The sequence below is a fragment of the Populus alba genome, chromosome 6, assembly GCF_005239225.2.
Source record: "Populus alba chromosome 6, ASM523922v2, whole genome shotgun sequence".
Classification (NCBI taxonomy): domain Eukaryota; kingdom Viridiplantae; phylum Streptophyta; class Magnoliopsida; order Malpighiales; family Salicaceae; genus Populus; species Populus alba.
In genome coordinates, this window is record NC_133289.1 from 5,093,217 (window position 1) to 5,115,790 (window position 22,574).

The 22,574-nt window shown below is 37.2% G+C and overlaps 2 protein-coding genes across 2 annotated transcripts; both read left to right on the top strand.

Annotated features, from left to right (window-relative positions):
* The first annotated feature begins 9,855 nt into the window (after positions 1-9,855).
* Positions 9,856-14,015, top strand: LOC140955668 (uncharacterized). Its single transcript, XM_073409654.1, has 4 exons — positions 9,856-10,915; positions 12,029-13,330; positions 13,416-13,574; positions 13,666-14,015. Exons 1-4 carry the CDS (start codon positions 9,856-9,858, stop codon positions 14,013-14,015), a joined length of 2,871 nt encoding a protein of 956 aa, XP_073265755.1.
* A 3,819-nt stretch (positions 14,016-17,834) lies between these two features.
* On the top strand, positions 17,835-22,179 carry LOC140955669 (cuscuta receptor 1-like). Its single transcript, XM_073409656.1, has 9 exons — positions 17,835-18,204; positions 18,303-18,458; positions 18,527-18,637; positions 18,734-18,892; positions 18,979-19,053; positions 19,207-19,377; positions 19,603-19,776; positions 19,924-20,073; positions 20,155-22,179. The coding sequence occupies exons 1-9, from the start codon at positions 17,835-17,837 to the stop codon at positions 21,933-21,935; spliced, it is 3,147 nt and encodes a 1,048-aa protein (XP_073265757.1). The 3' UTR covers positions 21,936-22,179.
* Positions 22,180-22,574: the final 395 nt, after the last annotated feature.

Consider the following 22,574-nt stretch of genomic DNA (forward strand, 5'->3'; position numbering starts at 1 on the left):
TCTAAGCGCGTGTTAATTTTTAGTTTCCAAATTACGAAACCAACCTTGTTGATGGCAACAATCCCCGTATGATTTGGGACCTTTTTGGAATTTGGACATTTAAGCAATTCTTGTGGGCCCCTTTGTCAGTTTAAGGTTTCAACTGGACAGGGCCTATTTCACGACATCATCACCTAACCTGCCCTGGGCATTATAACTTCCGTCTCGAATCGGAGGCCACGCCACGACAGTTGTGGGTGACGTTTCTGTAAATATATAGTCACGATAACTTTAGGCCGTTGGATTAAGATCAGGTGCCAATGTACGATTGGATGAAATAAAGGTTGTTTGGATTCCGTTAATTTAACAAGACAACTGAAGTATCTTTTTTCTTTCTTATTGATTGGGTCAGACACCTTTTATTATATGTTTGGTATACTGGTATAATTTGATTTTTAAGAGTAAATTTTTATAATTTTTTAATCACGTCATCATTTGAAAAGGAAGTAACTTTTATTTTTTTTTAATGTATTTTAAAAGTATATTTTACTATAAAAAAATATCAAATCACTTTTTTTTTAGTATTTTTTATGATTGTGATGTTTTGATATAAAAAATTTAAAAAAATATAAAAAAAATTATTAAAAACAAATTATACATCACAATACTAAACAAATAATATCTTGATTGCAATATGTTGAAACCATGTTTGTTTTTGTGTTTCAAATTATGCGTTAATATCAAAAATAATTTTTTAAAAAAATATTATTTTAACACATTTTCGAATGAAAAACATTTTAAAAAACAACCGCAACCACACTCTCAAACTTCATGTTAATATTTATTTTTATTTTTTTATGACTAGATAATTTTTTTTTAATTTTTATGGTTCAATTTTAAGAAATTACATGAGATATAAGACAATAATATTTATTTTACCGTCAAGCTTAGAGATTAGATGAGATAATTTCTTGAATTCATGAGAATGAATGTTGAAGAATCAATCATTATCCTGTAATATTAAAGAACAAGGCGTCCATGGAGTAGCTATCATGAACATATAAATTGAGGATAAACAGTCATGTGGGCAATCAACATTTTCATGCTTTCTTTTTTGCAATTCATTCGCAAGTTTTTTTCTACTGTGGAGAAATATGGCAATTATGTAGAAAAATATTGAACATGGTAGAAATATAGCAAAAGTAATCTTCCATTAATTACAATTCCAAATCTATTTATATTCATTAATAATATTAATTTTATGAAGTAATAATTACTTGGTGATAAAATAAATCACTAGAATTAAATGACATTGTTATTAAATTGAAAACCTTTTTGTGATGATTGAATCACGAGTTCATAAAATTAACTTACATCAACTCAAAAAATTCAAATAATAAGTCATAAATTCCAACTCAAAAAATAAAATCCTAGAGTGAATCTATTGGTCATCAATTCAAAACACCAATTTTTCTTTATCATCAAATGATTATGCATCAAGAAAATAAAAAAAAAAAATCAGACTTTTCATATGCATTATGAGAGGAAACATTATGAATTCGCTAAATGTTTTCTTTCTTTGTTTAGTTTTTTTTTTTTTTCATCACTAGAAGCTTTTTATTTGATTTTTTTTATATTAGATTAACTTGAAATTGAATTTTGTTATTTGTTTCGTTTTGCTTGGCTTGGTATTGGCTACTTGTGGTGTCAAGAAACAAAATGGACTCTTGAATAATGCTTTGATTTGGAAAGATTAAATGAAAATAAATTGAATTAAAAAAATTAAAGCTAAGAAACATTAGACAAGTATTAAGCTCTTTTTTCTTGCAAACATCCAATACTAAATTGCATGAGCAAAGGAGAAATTCAACCCCTTTTTTTTGTCCCTCATTTTATTTTAATTTGATTCTTTTAAATTGAGTTTACTTGTGATTGGACTTGATTTTTTTTTATTGCCTAGATGCTAGGATTCCATGGTGTCGAGGAAAATTTTTTATATGTGTTTGATTCTCGGTTTTGCAGGATAAAATTTAATTTATTTATCTGAAACAATTAAGGCTTGAAGGATCAACTTTGAAACAAAAAAAAATACTTTTAGGAATTGAAAAGGACGAGCAAGATATTTTGGTTGTCATGTGAAATGCATATGACAATGTGTGGGGTGAAGCCTCCACGCTCTAGCGGCGTGTGCAACTTCTTCAGGTGTTGGAACATTGTTGTCCATAATTCTATTTAAAGCAACGTAGCAAGCTCTTGCCAATGGTGTGGTGTGTGTTGAGAGAGAGGCGTTAGCAACCTTTTCTTTTTTCTCCTTTCTTTTTTCTTTCTCCTCTCCTTGGGATTTGAGTTGGTCCACCAAAATTACTAGGTGTCTTGTCATTTTATTTTTGTGTCAAATTTGATCCTCATTCTTTTAATTGTAAATTTTTTTTTTTTTGTTTTTTTTTTAAAAAAAAAATCAATTTCATCTTTAAACATTGGATTTGTTGTAAGTTGGGCTTAATAATTTTTTGGATGGGGTGGTTCTGAAATCATAACTCAAGTCATAAATTTGAAAGGTTAACCTAGTTTGACATCGGTTTTCTTAGTTCTTTTTTTACATGAATTTTTCTTTTTAATTTTATCTTTCAATTATGTATTTGTTGAAAGGTGAGCTTCATTATTTCTTAACTCTTTTTTTGTATAGGGTTTGGACTTAAAAACAAATGAGGATAAGTCAAATGAGCTTGCTAAAAATATATATAATTTTTAATTCAATCATTGAATCTAGTTGAAATTTTGCAAGCGCATTTTATAGGCCAGGTTTTATTAGTTAGCGTTTGGTATGTTGGACATTATTAATTGGACTAGAGTGGATATGACATGACTAAACAAACAAGTCTTGTGTGTAGCATGCTCTGAACCAGACTGAACAATTTGTCTTATTATGTGTTTGAAAGATAATAGATGGGATTCGACCAACTCAATGCTTTGACCAAGTCGAGTTAAAAGAAAAGGAAAAGGAAGGATTGATTTGACCTAACACAATTAAAAACTTGGGTTAACCTTGCGACCTGGCCTACCCATGACAAAATATGAGTTAAAAATCCATTGATTTTTTTTTGAATTGTTTTTCGTCAAAACAATGATCCTTTGATTATTTCTTTCAATTTAGGTCAACTTGGATTTACTTTTCTCACCCGTAATCTAGGCCTTGTTTAAGTAGATTCCGATTCAAGTTTTAAAAAAATTATTGTAATTTATCACCAAGAAAATGAAATTTCTTAACACGCGGCGCTTTAGGCTTAAACATGATAAATTGAAAAATGAAAGAAGAAAACAGTTAAAAGAGAAGGAATGACCGAATACCTGCACTAGCAGCAGAAGTTCTACTTTTTCAGGGCAGGTTCATTGATAGCATAAAGGATATTGCAGGTTACACAATGGAAAAGGCAATGCCTTTCTATGTTTGGCAAAGCACCAAGTACAAGTAGCTTCAAATCAAGTACATTTATAGCGATTCATTCGAATCAAGCCTGGCTTACATGCCTTCCAGTCTTAGCACCGGACTACAGGATGACTTCTATAACATGAACGCCAGCATTTTCTTACAGATGTGAAAGCATTCTGTAGAAATATAATACATGGATGCTAAGCAACCTTTGTCTTGAGTTTCTTGGAAAAGAGAGGAGATTTATTTGGCTTCAAAAGCGACCGAGACGTATAAGTTGAATGAATCATGTCAATGAATAAGCGGAAATACTTCCAAGTCTATTTGGTGCCTCTGAAAGTCATGAAATATAAATACTCTTGCTAATTTCAAGATTCTATTTAGCACAGTTTTATATGTAATCAACCGATCGACTGATTCATCTATTGTTTATCTTCACAATATGCTTTTGTCCTTTTTCAGTTTTTTTTTTTAGCTTTTGCTTCTTTTTCTTGTTATTTTTTGTCAAATAGACTAGGTAACAAGCATTTATACTTCTTGAGGTATGCTCCTCGTGCTCTATATAGTTTCTTCCCTTTAATACAATAACTTTTATCTGAAAATAAAAAATAAAAAAAAAAGAGAATTTTGTTTTGCTATGCATTGCAAGTTTTAATGTCTATTTAATATGTATGCTATGATTTTATTTTGATGAAGATGAACTTAATTATATAAAAATGCAAGCAATCTAAACTAAATTATAGATAAAAAAACAACAGTTATCCAATTCATAAAAAACCACTCAAAGATTTGAGATGAACCATTACACTAATGCAAAATTATTCATCAAAGAAATTTAGAAGTGCATTTTCAAGGAAACAAAAAATAATGGATACATGAACCTTGTTCGGTATACTTCTAGCTAAAGTAGGATATCAATCATCGATAACTATCCTCCTCAATTGCATTTTAGCTGTCATATGGAGAGGAAAACTTTATCATCATAACTAGTATTAACATGAATTAGATGACTGTTGATTTCCTGGGCTAGCACTCAAACTTGCAACGCATTGTGCAAATTCTAAAAAAGTGAATTTACATAGCCGGAATATCTATTATGTCATATGCTTCAGGAGAATGGCTTCCCATGCCTCAACTTATCATATTCCACTTCGTGCATAAAAGAACCCCCAGCATAAAGCATCTCATAGACAAGCCTTATCCTCATGGTTAGAATAATGCTCAAGATGGAGCCCAAATCGCAGGTGTTGGGGAAATCCCGACCGGTGATATACTGATAATTGCTCATAGAAGGGTAAGCACACTGACACAATATTTAATGTGGTTCGGCAAATCGCCTACATACACGGGAGAGTCAATATTATTAGAGATAGAGAAAGAATACAAAACAAATACATGGAGGAGGAGGATCACTTCACTCTACTCCACTCCCAGCTCTCATTGTTGCCCTTACAGCTCTCTCTTTCTCTCTACTCTCTTACACACTCACCACCTCTCTCTCTCATTTTGCTCTCTTTCTTGGTGCCTATTTATAGGCTTCAATGGCAGCTCATCTTCTTCAACAACAACAGCTGCACATGGGTTGATGCATTTGTTAATGGTGGGTGCAACTACCATTGACAAATGGTAACCCTACTTCTTAGGGTAGGTTGCCCATTAATGGCAAATCCCAACAATCACCCCCTTTGATATTTATATGGGCAATTGTCCTCTTGCTTCTTCAGCACAAGGTGGCATCCTACAGCTTTTCCAAGCTTACCATTCCGAGAGCGTCTGTGGCCAAGTTTACAGGTACTCGCCAAACCTTTCAATCACCAGAGTCACCAAAGCACATCCTTTCTCACACAAAAGGATCCCTACAACCAGATGGTCTCCCACATCACATCTGAAGAGTGTTAACGCTTGTCTCTAGGACATAACATTCCTTTTCGAGCGTATCAACCATGCTCGGTCTGGAATGATTTATCAAGCCTCACACCAAGGCTTACAACACCCCCTCAAACGGAAATTTCTATTTCCAAGTGCGACAGTCATTATCTGAGTATCTCAATATGATCACGAGCTCACCACTCTTCCAAGAGTCTACTCATCCAGGAGTTGTGTCTGCTCTCTGTTCCACCCTAAGAACCACACATTACTTCTCTGTGAGTCTCCTGCTTTTAGTCTCAAGAGTCCAGGTAGCTCTCCACCTTTAACCATGGGGGCAGCCCATTAAAGGTTGATCCATATATGTCTTCATACTCTGAGTATTACAATGTCATTACCGAGCTCACCACCTTGACAAGAGTCAACTTGTTCCAGGAACCTGTGCATGCCCTATGCTCCTTCATAGTAGTCGAGTCTTAATGCTCTATAAGTCACCCACTTATTTTCTAAGGCAAATGTCTTCTAGCTCATTGATCTTTAGCATGGGGGCAATATCCATGAAAGTCAATCCTGCATTTGTCTTCATACTCATCATAGCCACTTCATTAACTATACACCTGTCCACTTATATCTAGCCATCACATTGGCTCTGGGCGTTTTGAACTAAATTGGGGCTCCTATCATGGCCCTTACACCTTCTCCTAAGGTGTCTTCACCCGTTGTCATGGGGCGGTCTGATCTTGGGCTCATATCGTGGCCCACACACCTTCCATCTGAGGTGTCTTCGCTCGTCATCATGCGACGGTCTGAATCTAGGACTCATATCATGGTCCTCACCTTCCATCTGAGGTGTCTATGCCCGTTATTTTGGGCGACCTGATCTTGGGCTCATTTCATAGCCCTCACACCTTCCATCCGAGGTGTCTCCACTCGTCGTGGAACGGTCTCATCCTCCTTCATCGAGATGACTCCAGTGGCTCCAAGATTCTCTACCACCATGTGGACTTGGGAGAGATTACTGTCACTGATTACATAGAAAGAGAAAGTTGTGGTATACTCCTCGCAATCCTCCACCTCGATTTTTATGTTTGGAGCTTCTACGCCTTTCTACTTGACAGCTCCACCTACACCACCTCTCTTTGGTGTCTTCGCCTTTCATAGGCGGTTGCCTTTTATCACAGGCATTTGCACCCCCTCAATTAGGTGCCTCCGCAACAGCTCATCTTTCCATCCTTGTATGCATTGGAAAGGTCCTCGCGTGTTGCCTTTATCAAGAGCACAAGAGACTTCATGTTATACAACTTCTACATAGTCTCTGCTTTGAGCTTCATCTGGGAACACTTCTTCTCCTTGCACATGTTGTCTCATTACAATACCTCGTTGGCTCCTTCGAGTACTCTTGCACAATCTATGTGTGCCCTCGTGCAATTTCTATTCTCCAGATTTCTCCACATTTCTTGCTTATGTTTGACAGCAGCTTATCTTGTCACAACACCTATCCAAGTCAAAATAGGGTGTCAACATTTATCCCCTTGCTGTATTTCTCTTCCATTATCAGGGTCTTCATCAATTCTCCCCTTCGAGAAATCACAGTCACCGAATCTAACTTCTTTGAGAAATCACCACTCCATCAGATCCTTGATCATACGGAACCCAATTGTTCCCCTTGTGTCGTTATCCTGCTAGTCTTCATCAGTTTCATTACAAATTGCTATATATACGAAAATAGTACCGTATGGATAATCCTTCCACTAAGCAAGTTCCCAGGAAAGATTGGAGGGGTCACACTGGTCCCGCTTAAAACCCAATCTCCTAGCCAGAACTTCTTAGGCCATATCTATCCATCGTACTGCCTTTCCATATATACAACCATTTGCTAGCTTTGTTGCAGCTTTTCTTTACAAGTGATCTGGGTATCCTGGTTTTATACTTGATTTCTCAACATCTGGCGAGACTACCAGTGCTTAGATTCGTCAAGATTGGTCTTCATCAGTTTTCACTCTACACCTCTAATTGTCCACATAACAGGGTGTCTAGAGTGTTCCAATTTTGCCTTCCATCAAGGCAATTAAAAATTTCCCCACTTAACAGTACAACACATGTAATTGGGCAAACATGTGCACCTTCTTCTTCATCATCTCCATCGACCACCATGATAACCACCAAATGCCTCCTGATAAGGCAATCTCTCTTAATAATTCACCATCGCCATTTTTGGTCTCAAATCTCAATGATCGGACCGTACCATTACATCCGGAACGATCAAATTAGCTGGAAACAAGTCTGAAATCATCCAAATCGCATTTCAGATGGCTAAGATTTGATCAAAACAATTCTGGCCTGATCAACGACTCATATTCAATCTTAGATTCGGTTACACGTAGACTCTGCTGCACAGAATCCTATCCCTTGGCTCGCGGCTCGGCTCGAGGCTAATGACGCGTCATATGGGTCCTACTGTGTTGACGTGCCTGCTGGCTATGCATGATGATGTCATAGCTACGTCATGCTGACGCCATCCTTATCCAGGTCAGCCACCTGGGTCGGGTCAACCCATCCGTGCGAAGAAGAAGCATGTGACGCGTGGCGCGCGTCTGTGCGCTTGGACAGTCACCTTATCGGCGCGTGAGGACGTTTTTGACGTCCGATTTCAACACGGTTTTCAATAGTGGCTTCGTTTCTTCCTCCTCTACACGGTGGTATGGTCAAAACATCATTTTGAAAACTTTTATTTTTGAGCAAAAATCAAACACCACTTCAAACCATATGCTCTGATATCAAAGATTGGTGTAAAAGGAAGTTTGTCTTCAATATTGGTAATGAAACTACTACCTCTATGTGGTTAGACTATTTGGTTACCAGATGCACAACGGTTATACTGGGTTGTCATAGAATGTTAAGGTCCCATACATCATTATGAGGGATACTTGGGTTTTTCCATTGGGTACTTAATTACTTTTAACCCAAGAGTGCCTTACCAAACCATTATGTCTGGAACAGTAACTCATTGGGGGAGGTTCTCTATTGACTCGGCATGGGAGGTTCTTAAAGATTCCAGACCCATAGACTCTATACACCATCTTCTCTGGTTTACAGGTTTCATCATGAGACTCTCTTTTATCATGTTGTTTACCTTTAGAGGTCGTCTCAATATCATGAATAGACTACATGCTTTTTAGATCATTCCCTCTTCGATATGTATCATTTGTGGGTTATAGGTTGAAATCGATGAACATTTATTCTTTTAGTGTCCTTTCTGTGCTACAGTTTAGGGTGCTATAACGAATATGATCCTTATGGGTTGGCCTTCTTTGACATGACATCATCTACTTTAGTAGGCATACAAGCACTTGAAAAAGAGAAAAAAGAACTTTATGCATTTACTTACTTGGCTAGCCTTTTCTACCTCAATTTACTTCATTTAGTGTGAGAGAATAATCAAGTTTTTCATAAGATTTATTGATCTCATCAGGATGTTTGCAAATACATTTTTTATTTGGTTCAGTCCCGTTTGATAGAGCTCGAACCAAGTTTCATATCCCAGCTACTTTCAGGTCCATTTGGTGCTTCTAAGAGTCATGAAATATAATTACTCAAATATAAGAGTCATGAACTTAATTATAAAAAATACATGCAATCTAAACTAAATTATAGATCGAAAACAGCAGTTATCCAATTCAAAAAAACCACTCAAAGATTTGAGCTGAACCATTACACTAAGCAAAATTATTCATCAAAGAAATTTAGAAATGCATTTTCAAGGAAACCAAAAATAATGGATACATGAACCTTGTTCGGTATACTTCTAGCTAAAACAGGATATCAATCATCGATAACTATCCTCCTCGATTGCATTTTAGCTGTCATATAGAGAGGAAAACTTTATCATCATAACTAGTATTAACATGAATTAGATGACTGTTGATTTCCCGGGTTGGCACTCAAACTTGCAACGCACTGTGCAAATTCTAAAAAAGTGAATTTACATAGCCGGAATATCTACAATGTCATGTGCTTCATGAGAATGGCTTCCCATGGCCTCAACTTATCATATTCCACTTCGAGCAGCTTAGTGATTTGAAGTTTGAGGAAGCCTGAAAGAACCCCCAGCATAAAGCATCTCATAGACAGGCCTTATCCTCATAGTTAGAATAATGCTCAAGATGGAACCCAGACCGCAGGCACCAGCCAGAACCAAGAAGGTGAGCCTGAAGCAATTGTTAGAGTATTGAATAGCATAGCAACGTCAACAAAATCAGGAGCAGAATCAAGCATGGGAGAAAGATCAGATGAAGATCAGAAGAAGATGAATAAAGATATTCTGTTATAGTTTCAAATCTGTTATAGTTTCAAAATTCAAATACTTGCACTTATCCTATCTTTAAGATTGTACGCATATATATATGCACACTGTAAATAAAATAGTATGCAGAGAATATAGTTCTTCTTCATCTTCTGTCAACGTCCATTGTTAGTTTCTTTAATTCTTTCATGGTATCAGAGCAAATATAGGTTAACACCTGATTTGCCACAGCTTCCGCACATTAAACACAAACACAACTCTTTCTTTTTCATCAACCATGACTTCATCTGATTCTACAACTCTTCCCCTGTTCTCTTCACCCCAAAAGATTCAATCCAATTCACAACCAGTCAGTCAAAGACTTGAAGGACATAATTACCTGCCATGGAGTGTTCAATTTCAAGTCTTTCTTCGTAGCCATGATCTCAATGGTATGATTGATGGTTCTGCAGAGCCACCAACCAGAACTCTTTCAGATAATTCTTCTAATCCAGCTTACACAATTTGGTTCAAACAAGATAATTGTGTTCTTAGCTGGCTACTAGCTTCCATTTCTGAGAAGTTAGTTTCTACTGTCTTTAATCTAAAGACTTCCAAACAAGTTTGGGACTCTCTTCAGGCAAGATTTTCATCTACCTCAAGGTCCCGTATTGCTCTTCTTAAAAGGCAACTTCAGACTCTTATTCAAGGCAACCGACCATGTTCTGCATTTCTTGAAGATGCTAAACTGTTGGCTGATCAACTTGCTGCTGCAGGCAAACCTGTCGACGATCAAGACTTCATTACATTTCTAATTGGAGGTCTTCGTCCCCACTTTACACCCTTTATCACGTCCTATAATTTTGCTTGCAGAGATAAAGATCTATCTTTGGATGAATTTCAATCTGAACTTCTCAGTTTTGAAACATTACTTGAAGCCTCCAATCCCATCCAAACTCATAATTTTGCTTTTGCTGCAAAAACATCTCATTATCAAAAACGAAAACCTGCACTGATTCCTGCCAAATTCCAGCCACATTCTGCACTACCTCGAGGCCCTTCCAGAATTCAGCCTCATAGTGATCGTGTTCCTTCATATGACAGACCACAATGTCAAATATGTGACAAATCTGGTCATGCTGCATTGGATTGTTTTCAGCGGTTTAACTTTTCTTTTCAGGGCAGACGACCTCCTTCTGAATTGGCAGCCATGGCTGCTGAAGCCAATAATACTTTTGAGCAACAAACTTGGTATGCTGACAGTGGGGCTCATGCTCACATTACTGCTAATGTAGCAGATTTAACAACCCTGCAGCCTTATGATGGTATGGATACTGTCCAAGTTGGAAATGGTTCAGGTTTGATGATTCAAAATACTGGTTCCTCCTTGTTAAATACATCACATAATTCTTTCCATCTGAATAATGTTTTGTATTGTCCTCAAGCTGCATCTAATCTCTTATCCATTAATCAATTCTGCCTTGACAATAATTGTTACTTCATACTTACTGGAACTTCTTTTTTTGTCAAGGAAAACACGACCAACCGACTGCTGCTCCAAGGGCTGGTTGAGAATGGCCTTTATCCAATCAATGGGAATAAAAATTGCACCAAGCAATTTCGTTGTTTTACTTCTAAATTAGGGACAAAGGCAACTAGAGATCAATGGCATAAACGCCTTGGTCATCCTTCCAATTCCATTTTAAATTATTTATCTTCTTTCCTACCAATAAAAGAGTCACCTAGCAAATCAAGTATTTGTTCTCCTTGTCAGTTAGGAAAAGCTAAAAAACTACCCTTTAGTGATTCTCAAAGACAATCGGCCAGACCTTTAGCCTTGATTCACACTGATGTCTGGATATCTCCTGTTACTTCAGTAGGGGGATGTCGATATTATGTTTTTATTCATTGATGATTTTAGTCGCTTTACATGGATGTATCCTATGCGTTTTAAAAGTGACGTTTTTTCCATATTTCAACAATATAAAGTTCTTGTTGAAAATTTATTCTCCTGCACGATTCAACAACTACAATCTGATAATGGTGGAGAATACTTATCAACAGAATTTCAGAATTTTTTAGCTAAACATGGAATATTTCATCGCTTGACATGTCCCTATACATCCCCACAAAAATGGAATTGCTGAACGTAAACATCGCCATATTCAAGAAATGGGATTGACTTTATTAGCACAAGCTTGTCTTCCAAACTGTTATTGGGTAGATGCCTTCTTTACTTCAGTATACCTGATCAATCGTTTACCAACGAAAGTCCTTAATAATATCACACCTTACTTTGTTCTCCATAAAACTATGCCTCGCTACTCTGACTTGCGCACCTTTGGTTGTGCATGTTATCCTTATCTCAGACCATATGAAAAACATAAGTTAGCTTTTAGAAGCAAACAATGTATTTTCTTAGGATATTCCAGTCAGCAAAAAAGGTTATCGGTGTTTAGATTTTGCTACAGGCAGGGTGTTTATTTCCAGGCATGTTGTTTTTGATGAAGACACTTTCCCTCACTTGGATAAAAGTCATTCTTCTGCCACTCCTACGAGCAACCAGTCGCCAGGTATTACTCTTCCTTCCAAATTAATTCCTTTAATTTCTCATGCTCAGCATTTCAATTCTACTCCACCAGTTATAATTTCCAATTCTACTGCAACCGAAAGTCCTCCTTCTACTGCAGGTCCATCCTTACCACCTTCCACAATTGCAACTCCAATTCCTACACCTTATTCCACCGAACATGTGTCATTATCTGATTCTAGCTTTTGTCCTGCCATATCCCCTGTCCTGTCTTCTCCAATATTGCCTTCTCCTACCGCCACTGTGTCCTTAGCTGATCCTGTTTCTTCTCCTGCAATGTCTTCTGAACTGCCTAGACAGATGGTTACCAGATCTCAAACGGGTAGTCTTAAGCCTAAAGAGTTCCCTGGTTTTAAAACTTTTTATTCTACCCGACATCCTCTACGTGTTTTATCTAGTATAGTCATTGAATCTGAACCTACTTGTTTCACAAAGGCAGTATCCAACCCACATTGGAAAGCAGCAATGGGACGTGAATTTGATGCGTTACTGGCAAATAACACATGGTCTCTCTGTCCTAGACCTTCAGATACACATGTTGTCAGAAATAAATGGGTGTATAAGCTAAAGAGACATCTTGATGGCAGTATTGATCGCTACAAAGCAAGACTTGTAGCCAAAGGATTTGAACAAATTCCTGGTATTGATTACTTTGATACTTTTTCGCCAGTAGTAAAGCCTACTACCATCAGATTAATCATCTCTCTTGCAGTCTCATTCAAATGGAATATTCGGCAATTGGATGTTTCCAATGCCTTTCTGCATGGTATACTCGATGAAGTAGTGTACATGGAACAGCCGAAAGGTTATGAAGATCACATCTTTCCTGATCATGTATGCTATCTACACAAGTCCATTTATGGCCTCAAACAAGCTCCTCGAGCTTGGTTTAAACGCCTCTCACAGCAGCTGATTGACTTTGGTTTTTCAGAATCCAAGATGGATTATTCACTGTTTACATATAATTCTGACGATTTATGTGTTTTTGTGTTAGTATATGTTGATGATATCATAATCACAGGATCTGACAATCAAGCAATTCATTCTTTTATTGATCAACTACAGACCGTGTTTCCCATTAAAGACCTGGGGGAATTAAGTTTCTTTCTTGGTGTTGAAGCCATTAGAAACCAAGCTGGTTTACATCTGCGACAGACAAAGTATATCACTGATTTGCTCAACAGTACCTATATGCTTGGTGCAAGGCCTCTTCGTTGTCCATCATCTTCTGGCTCAAAACTCTCATCTACTGCTTGGTGAACTGTTAGAAAATCCAACTGAATATCGGCGAGTTGTAGGGGCTCTTCAATACTGCACAATCACACGACCGGATATTTCCTACTCAGTAAACCAGTTATGCCAGTTTATGCACTCTCCACGTGAACTTCACTGGGTAGCTGTTAAGCGTGTCTTGCGCTATCTTAAAGGTACTGTCGAGTTTGGGCTTCTTTACACTCCAGGACCAATCACAATGCATGCCTTCTGTGACTCTGATTGGGCAGGCAATCCTGATGACAGGAGGAGCACCACCGGTTATGGTGTGTTTTCTTGGCTCTAATCTTATATCTTGGTCCAGCAAAAAGCAGAGTGTTGTCTCTCGATCTAGCACAGAGGCTGAATATAGAAGCATGGCTCATACAACAGCTGAATTGTACTGGCTTCGCATGCTTCTTCGAGAATTGCATATCACGTTATCTACTGCTCCAAGCTTATGGTGTGACAATGTCAGTGCTATTGCATTAGCTTCTAATCCTGTCTTTCATTCACGCACCAAACACATTGAAATTGACTACCATTTCGTCAGGGAGAAGGTGGTTAATCATGATGTTCAAATTCTGCATACCTCCACACCAAGATCAAATCGCTGATGTCTTTACAAAAAGTCATACTGCAAATCGTTTTTGTTTTCTCAGAGACAAACTGTGTGTCTGTCTTCTTCCCCACAGTTTGAGGGGGGGTGTTAGAGTATTGAATAGCATAGCAACGTCAACAAAATCAGGAGCAGAATCAAGCATGGGAGAAAGATCAGATGAAGATCAGAAGAAGATGAATAAAGATATTCTGTTATAGTTTCAAATCTGTTATAGTTTCAAAATTCAAATACTTGCACTTATCCTATCTTTAAGATTGTACGCATATATATATGCACACTGTAAATAAAATAGTATGCAGAGAATATAGTTCTTCTTCATCTTCTGTCAACGTCCATTGTTAGTTTCTTTAATTCTTTCAGCAATTTGGACCCAAGCAGGAGATGCTTGAACTGGACAGCAAATTTGGTACCTGCTGCTTTGCTGCCTCGTTATCATATACATAGCCTGCCAGGAGACCTGAGAAAAGGAACGCACCGAGAGGATTTCCTAGTGACATGAAGTTGTAAAATAAACCAAAATGCTTCAAGCCGAAAAGCTCAAGACTGTCGGTATCATTATCGAGAACTGAACTCCATAGCAGATCCCAAGTAATGCTGTTGCGGCGTAAAGGATACCATCAATTGCAGAAGCAAACAACAGGTACGTTATAATCATCATTACTTGAGTGCACGTCATCCATATTGTCCGAGGGGTTGTTTTTGATCTGCAAGGAATAAATGTCCAACACATCAAAGTAATACAACACCACAAAAATATTGTAGCCTGTGCAGTCTGTATTCTTTTGGAAACGACAGTCAGACAATTACAATGGACTGATAACGAAATTTGAGGACGTGCCAAAGACAAAAAGCTCATGGAAATATGACAAGTAACATTCATATGACATTTTGGCAGAACATGAGCTATGCTTCTTATGCATATGTTTTCTCCGTCTACGAGCATCAATATCTGGAGCATATAACAGATGAAAAACCGATGCAACTTAATTCTCAGAGGACGCTCGCAATGTTCAATAGATAGAGTGACAGTACTATTCCTAGAACTAAGCCCCATCATGACACAATTTGAGAATGAAAATCATCTTGGCATCCTTTGATTTGGTTTTTCTGTGTTTTATATTTTGTTTATAAAGTCACTGGCTCTAAGCCAAGACTTGCATGGTTTAGATGATTTGGTTTTTTTAACCTTTTAAATGTAGAGCATGTAAATCAATTAGGCATCAAAATAGTGGTTGTTAGGACATATAATCCGAGTACAATAAGAGCTCCTTGGATAGGGTTCAAAAACCATGGTGAAAAGTAAAAGGAACGTAACAGAGAGACGAGAGTCATGGGTGTTACCAGCCATTGAATTAATATTGATGTAAAGCAAAAACTTGGGAATTTCCTCGAAGAATCAATGGACAATAAGCCAAATAAAGAAGACTTTATTACATATGGAAAATCATGTGATGACGACGACCAATTCCATCCAAACCACAGGGTCGATAGCGTGGAATTGAATTCCAGTGCCATATAAGTGGGCTGTTTAATACAATTCATGAACGAACACTTTCTCAACTTTTTCATTGTAAAAGACAACAGTAAATAAAATCGATCTGCTACCACAGCAACAACAATCATAAGATCGAGTGTGTTGATTCGTCTAGTAGTATAAAGAGCAGCTTGTACAAAGCCACTGGTATACAATTTAATTCATCAAGTATTTCAAATGGGTTAAGCAGGTTCTCTATAGTAGTGATAAAGCTGATCTTCATGGTTTTATTACTAGGGTGGTGGTGTCATTTGTGTTTGGAGGAAGAGAGAATTGCTCCACTGGAATAATTGACAAACAGATCCGGTGCTTCCTTATGGAGGGCCCAAACCCCCTGTGCAAAGTCAATCCTGGAGCATCCTTTTCTTATCTATGATTGAAGCTCTACGCCTTGACTCGAAGTCAGCTGAGGAAATCTAAACCATCTTTTTTTCAGCAGACTTTTTAGATGGTTCTTGATACACATGACGAAGAACACGCAATCATCCGTTTATAAACGCCAAGATAGTAAAATGTGTTTTCCATATATAGGAGGAAAAAAGCTTGCGGGCACATCGTGGCTGGCAATTTTGACCACTGTTAACAGCTTTCTTTTCTTTTGTCTTAGCAGGTGGCCCATCGAGCCATCATCAGGTCAAGCGATGAATGAATGCAGCAACCTTCTTCTTCGTCAACCCCTAACAAGACTGACAGCCACTGCATTATTCTCGCCCGTAGGGAACACGTCGCGCGCGATGACCAGTTCATCTGTCTCTTGTAAAAAGTAGGAGTAAAATGCAAGATTTTTCAAGGTGTTCTTCAGCAGTCCCCAGATATTGGTGTCAGGGTTTGATCAATCAACCCGTGGGTTGTATTATTATAGCTTCTCGGCAAATTGGTCTCTCTGTTATTTTTTTTAAATGCAAAAACAAACATGCTCTTGATAGCCACGGTGAATGCTTTTTAAAATTTTATTATGAATGGGTTCAAGTTTGACTAAACTAATGTTTCATACCGTCCAATAACAAATCTAACACTAATATAATGGGACTTCAAAGTGAATATATATATCAGATCAAACTAGGTTTCACATCTATGAAAAATAACCTACTAAGAAAATTCACAAAAACTATAAATAAATAAACAAATAACTGATTAGTTCCTGCTGACTAGATCATGTTTAGAGTACTTAGAACAAGCTTTCTTCATAAGAGTGGAAATCTGAAATCTTGAAGTGTGTATTTAACCATTTGAATCTCCCACGATTTGACCTGAGCTTCTGGAGCTAGTCTCATCATGAACTCTGCTGTTTCTTTCATTCCTAGCTCCATATACAGTCGAGTGGCAGAGATAATTGTACAATAGCTATAGGTTTTAAAATCAGGAAAATGATGAGAATTGCACACATTCTTCTAGTGGTAAATATAGGTAGCATTATGTTTAATTTGAATTCAAAAAACAGATGGAATCTATTCTGTTTTGATTCAAATAAAAAATTGAAAGAAATATAAGCTAGCATAAATTTCAAAATAACAACTGGCAAATAAGTCTCGGAAGCAAAATATTCTGGACATTTAACATTGTCCCATGAATTTCAGCTTGTCAATCACCCATATGTCTGCAAATTCCACACATCTGCAACAGAAATCTCCAAATTGCACAAGAGAATTGCACCATTGGAAAGGTACAAAACTCTATTTTTCTTGCAAATATAGCTGCTAGTTGCTACTGGGCCCCACAAGGTTCATCAAAGCACACAACAAAATTCAACCATTGTTGTCTTGTCCATGCCTTTGGGTCCTGGAACTCGTTTCTCTTTCAAACATCAGAAAGTAAGCAGTTTTAACAAATCCTCAATTCTAAGGAAGGTGGGGACTATATGACTAGTAAAGGAACTAATCTACAAAGCATAATGAAAAGAAATGATTCGTTCTGTTGCAACTTTGCTTGGTAGAAACGTTAGAAAAAAAAAAAAAAAGCAGAGCTTTCCTGTAAGAGCAAAGTGTTTTGAACATTTATTTACTCCGTTTATTAAGACTAATTTATTGATCAATCATGATTTTGAAATGTAGACACTAAACAGAATACACAAAAAGCCAATACCATTTTACGGAGGAAACGCTAACAGCCTAGCACTTTCCACGAAGAATGTGAATTTGGAAAATAAGCCGAAAGAGAGGACTTTGTCTATGGAAAATTATGACATTTGATTGTGATATTGCAAATTGCAATCCAACGATCTTATTTATAAAGAGCCTCTGACCGTTGTTTTTCGATACATAATTTAATCGAGGAGTCCAAATGGGTTTAAACAGGTTCTCTTCTTTAGCAGGGACACTGATGATTTATGCTATGGTTTTGTCAGAAAGCTGGTGGTCATGTCACGGTTGTTTAGACGAAGAGAGAAGTGCTCTCTTAAGGATTAAAAGCTCCTTTAATTACTCAAGCGCCACATTCCTTCAACCTTGGGGAAAAGTAGCCGACTGTTGTTCTTGGGAAGGCGTTTACTGCAATTTCACTACAGGACGAGTTGTCATACTTCATCTTGCAAGCACGAGGGAAGAGGGATTGGGAGATTTGTACCTAAATGTCTCTTTGTTTCGTCCCTTCCAAGAACTGCAAACTCTTGATTTAAGGGGAAATTTTATTGTTGGCTGTGTTGAGAATGAAGGTTTATCTCTTGTTTGCGTGCTACTGCAATTTCAACAGGAAAAAAAAAAAATAATAGATTCTATATTTTTCAAGCTACTGATTGAAATGCCCATGCAGGTTTTGAAAGACTATCCGGACTTGACAGCTTGGTGGATCTCTATTTAGGCGTAAACAAATTCAACAACAGCATCCTTTCATCCCTTGGTGGGCTTTCCTCTTTGAGAACCCTGACTCTATCTAGTATCCAACTCAAAGGAGCAATTAGTGTTGATGGTAATTAAGCTTGATCGCTTCTCTCCTTTTCTTTCTCAAATAAAACCATGTTAATTACTGCTCTTTTTTTAATTGCTGTACTTGGTACAATTATATTTGGCCAGAACTGAATAATCTAACAAGCTTGCGGTGGTTGGATTTTGGTGGCAATGAAATTGAAAGCTTTAAATCCATTCATGGTATGAAAGAGTTGTGAGTTGATTGAGCATTTGTTTTCACACATAAGTACTCCATTATCCTTTCAGGTTACATGAAAGTTTATGGTATTTTTATAGGTACTGGTGATGAATTACTGAGGTTAAGAAATCTGGAACACCTTGTTTTGAATGGTACTCGCTTCAATGACAGTAGCTTATCATCCCTCAAGGGTCTTTCATCTCTCAAATACCTGAATATAGGGTACAACCAACTGAAAGGATCATTCAATGTGACTGGTAACCTCACCTTTTTCGATTCCTAAAAACCAATCTGTGATTTTTGCTGTGACGTAATATTAAATTTCTGTTTTTCGACAACCTAGAGCTGGATGCTTTGATCAACTTAGAGGAAGTGTATCTAGATGGAAACGAGATTGACAAATTTGTGTTATCCAAAGGTATTGATTGCTTTCCATACTAATTGATGGTAGCTTTAACTCTTGATCAACCTAAAATCTCATTAATTGAATTGTATTTTCGAGGATGATTTTGCTTTGGAATAAAAGCTCAAAAGGTTTTAAAACTTGTTTTACTTCTGTTGTCCCCTGTAGATACTAGAGGTTTTGGAAATGTAAGCCGCATTTCATTATCTAATAGCACCTCAAATGGAAGAGCTCTTCCATTTACATTGCTGCAATCGTTGACGAAATTCCCAAACCTCAGGACCCTTTCTTTGGCTGAGAATAATCTTGAAGGAAGTTTCGGAACAACATTAGATAAAGGTAATTTGTGGTATTGATGCCTAAAAGCGATCCTGAATATCTGTTAATTGTTCTTTTTTTCTTTGTAAACGTGCTTTAAATCATATTTTCCTAGTTATAGGAATTTAATTGATTGTAGCAAGGACATTATAATGGAGCTTCTTGTTAGTTTCATCATCTTGTTTCCTTATCATTATCCGGCTCTTGAATACCGAGCATAATTTCTTGTGGGTTTGATTATTGTAGACTTGGCTTCTCTCAAGAATTTAGAAGAGTTGGATTTGAGTTTCTCCACTATCGATAATAGCTTTCTGCAAACAATCGGGAAGATTACTACTCTAAAGAGTTTAAGCTTGCATGGCTGTCGACTCAATGGCTTCATCCCTAAAGCCCAAGGTAAGTCTGACCACCTTTCCCCTCGTTAGGCGTTCTGCTTCTTGTTGGTTTCATCATCTTGTTTCCTTATCATTATAATGGAGCTTCTTGTTGGTTTCATCATCTTGTTTCCTTATCATTATCCGGCTCTTGAATACCGAGAATAATTTCTTGTGGGTTTGATTATTATAGGCTTGGCTTCTCTCAAGAATTTAGAAGAGTTGGATTTGAGTTCCTCCACTGTTGATAATAGCTTTCTGCAAACAATCGGGAAGATTACTACTCTAAAGAGTTTAAGATTGGATGGCTGTCGACTCAATGGCTCCATCCCTAAAGCCCAAGGTAAGTCTGACCACCTTTCCCCCTCCTTAGGCATTCTGCTTTTTCTCTTACTAAAATTTTTATGAATCAATAAATTCTCAGGCCTATGTCAGTTAAAGCATCTCCAAAATCTAGATATCAGCGGGAATGATTTCAATGGTGCTTTGCCCTGGTGTTTGGCAAATTTGACATCCCTTCAACAATTAGATTTGTCTTACAATAACTTTATTGGAGACATTTCCTTCTCTCCTCTTACAAGTCTCACATCCATCCGAGAGTTATTTCTTTCAGACAACCACTTTCAGATCCCCGTCTCATTGAGCTCATTTCTCAACCATTCACAACTCAAGTATTTCGTTGGTATGAATAACGAAATATATGTTGAAGAATTGGAGGAGTATAATTTGGCCCCAAAGTTCCAATTAGAGTCTCTTCTTTTATCTGGCAATGGATATGGTGGATCATTTTCCTTTCCCAAATTCCTCCTCCATCAATACAGCCTCCAAGAAATTGATTTTTCTAACCTGAAATTAAGGGGAGGGTTTCCTATTTGGTTGTTAGAGAACAACACAAACCTAAATTATCTCTATTTGGTCAACAATTCTTTTTCAGGGACTTTTCAATTGTCAATTCATCCTCATCAGAATTTGCGTGAATTAGATATTTCTAACAATAACTTCGAAGGCCACATTCCTAGAGAAATAGGATCATATTTTCCAAGTTTAACGTTTTTATCCATGTCTGATAACCACTTCAGTGGTCACGTTCCCTCTTCCTTTGACTTTCTGTTGTATCTTCAAGTTTTGCACCTCTCAAATAACAACATCTCTGGAACCTTACCATCTTTCTTTAACTCTCCAGACCTCCAGCATGTTTATCTGTCACGAAATATGCTACAAGGATCCCTAACACATGCATTTCAGAAATCCTTTGAGCTAGTAACGTTGGATCTTAGCCATAATCATTTGACTGGTAGCATTCCAAAATGGATTGGTGAGTTTTCCCAACTGAGCTTTCTTCTCTTGGGTTATAATAATCTTGATGGCAGTATACCCACGCAATTGTGCAAGTTGAACAAATTAAGCTTCATTGATCTTTCTCATAATAATTTTTCTGGTCATATTCTACCTTGCCTAAGATTTAAAAGCATTATTCGGGTCATCTTCCTCGGAGGACGTCCTTATGACTTAAATCTTCGAGAACCATTGGTTATTGCAACAAAGAGTCTGTCATATAATTATCCGCCAAGTATTTTGTACTTCATGACCGGAATCGATCTCTCCTGCAACAGTTTGTCAGGTGCGATTCCTCCTGAAATTGGGAATCTCAACCACATTCATGTATTGAACCTGTCCAACAATCATTTAATAGGCCCAATCCCACAAACTCTTTCAAATTTGAGTGAAGTTGAGAGCATAGACCTTTCCAATAACAGCTTGAATGGGGAAATCCCTCCTCAACTTGTACAATTGCATTTTCTTGCCTATTTTAGTGTAGCCCACAATAACCTATCTGGTAAGGCTCCTGAGATGGTTGCACAATTCTCAACATTCAATAAGAGCAGCTACGAGGGAAATCCCTTACTTTGTGGACCACCACTGCTTAACAGTTGTACCAAAGAAGTACCACCACCACCACCTGGGCCTTCTACTGATGAGAAAGAAGAGAGTGGCGGCATCATTGATGCACAAGTTTTCTGTGTGAGCTTTGTTGTGACGTACATCATGGTGCTATTAGGAATAGCTGCAGTTTTGTACATAAACCCAGACTGGCGGCGAGCATGGTTTTATTTCATTGAGAAGAGCATCAACACTTGCTACTACTTTGTTGCGGACAATCTTCTTAAACCATTCAGAATCAGAGTTTGGAAGCCTTTGGTATAAATAAATCTCAACTTTGCATTGTTTCTACATTTCAAAGGGAAGATTTAGATGGTCAATCTTATCTCATCTCAGTAGTATAAATAATGTTTGAAAAGATGTGTTCTTTATAGCAATGTAATGAAGAAAATCATTTCTTCACAATTTTGCTTTCAACATTCAGCAAGTTCTTTCTCATATATCTTCCTTCAAATCGTAAGAACGAGTAATGGATATACCCAAGACAAACCCAAGGCATGCAACTTAGTGTAGTTTATTTGTAGTAGTATCTGTTGAATAAGGCAGAAAATGGTAAAGTTTTCATTTACCCCGTGTTATAATTCGAGGAAATGTTAACTGGAACAGAGTAGCTCAAATGAGCTTGCTAAAAAAACATATATAATTTTTAATTCAATCATTGAATCTAGTTGAAATTTCGCAAGCGTATTTTATAAGCCAGGTTTTATTAGGTAGGTTTTGGTATGTTGGACATTATTAATTGGACTAGAGTGGATAGGACATGACTAAACAAACAATTATTTTGTCTTGTGTTTAACATGCTTTGAACTAGACTCAACAATTTGTTTTAAGATAATAGATGGGATACGACTAACTCAATGCTTTGACCAATTCGAGTTAAAAGAAAGGGAAAACGAAGAATTG

Coding starts and splice junctions, on each gene's coding strand:
- LOC140955668 (XM_073409654.1), top strand. CDS start 9,856: ATGACTTCATCTGATTCTACAACTCTTCCCCTGTTCTCTTCACCCCAA. Junction 10,916..12,028: donor CCAAGTTGGAAATGGTTCAG/GTTTGATGATTC, acceptor ATTTTGCTACAG/GCAGGGTGTTTATTTCCAGG. Junction 13,575..13,665: donor TGTCTTGCGCTATCTTAAAG/GTACTGTCGAGT, acceptor TCCTGATGACAG/GAGGAGCACCACCGGTTATG.
- LOC140955669 (XM_073409656.1), top strand. CDS start 17,835: ATGGGTTTAAACAGGTTCTCTTCTTTAGCAGGGACACTGATGATTTAT. Junction 18,638..18,733: donor AAGCTTTAAATCCATTCATG/GTATGAAAGAGT, acceptor GTATTTTTATAG/GTACTGGTGATGAATTACTG. Junction 19,777..19,923: donor GTCTGACCACCTTTCCCCTC/GTTAGGCGTTCT, acceptor TGATTATTATAG/GCTTGGCTTCTCTCAAGAAT.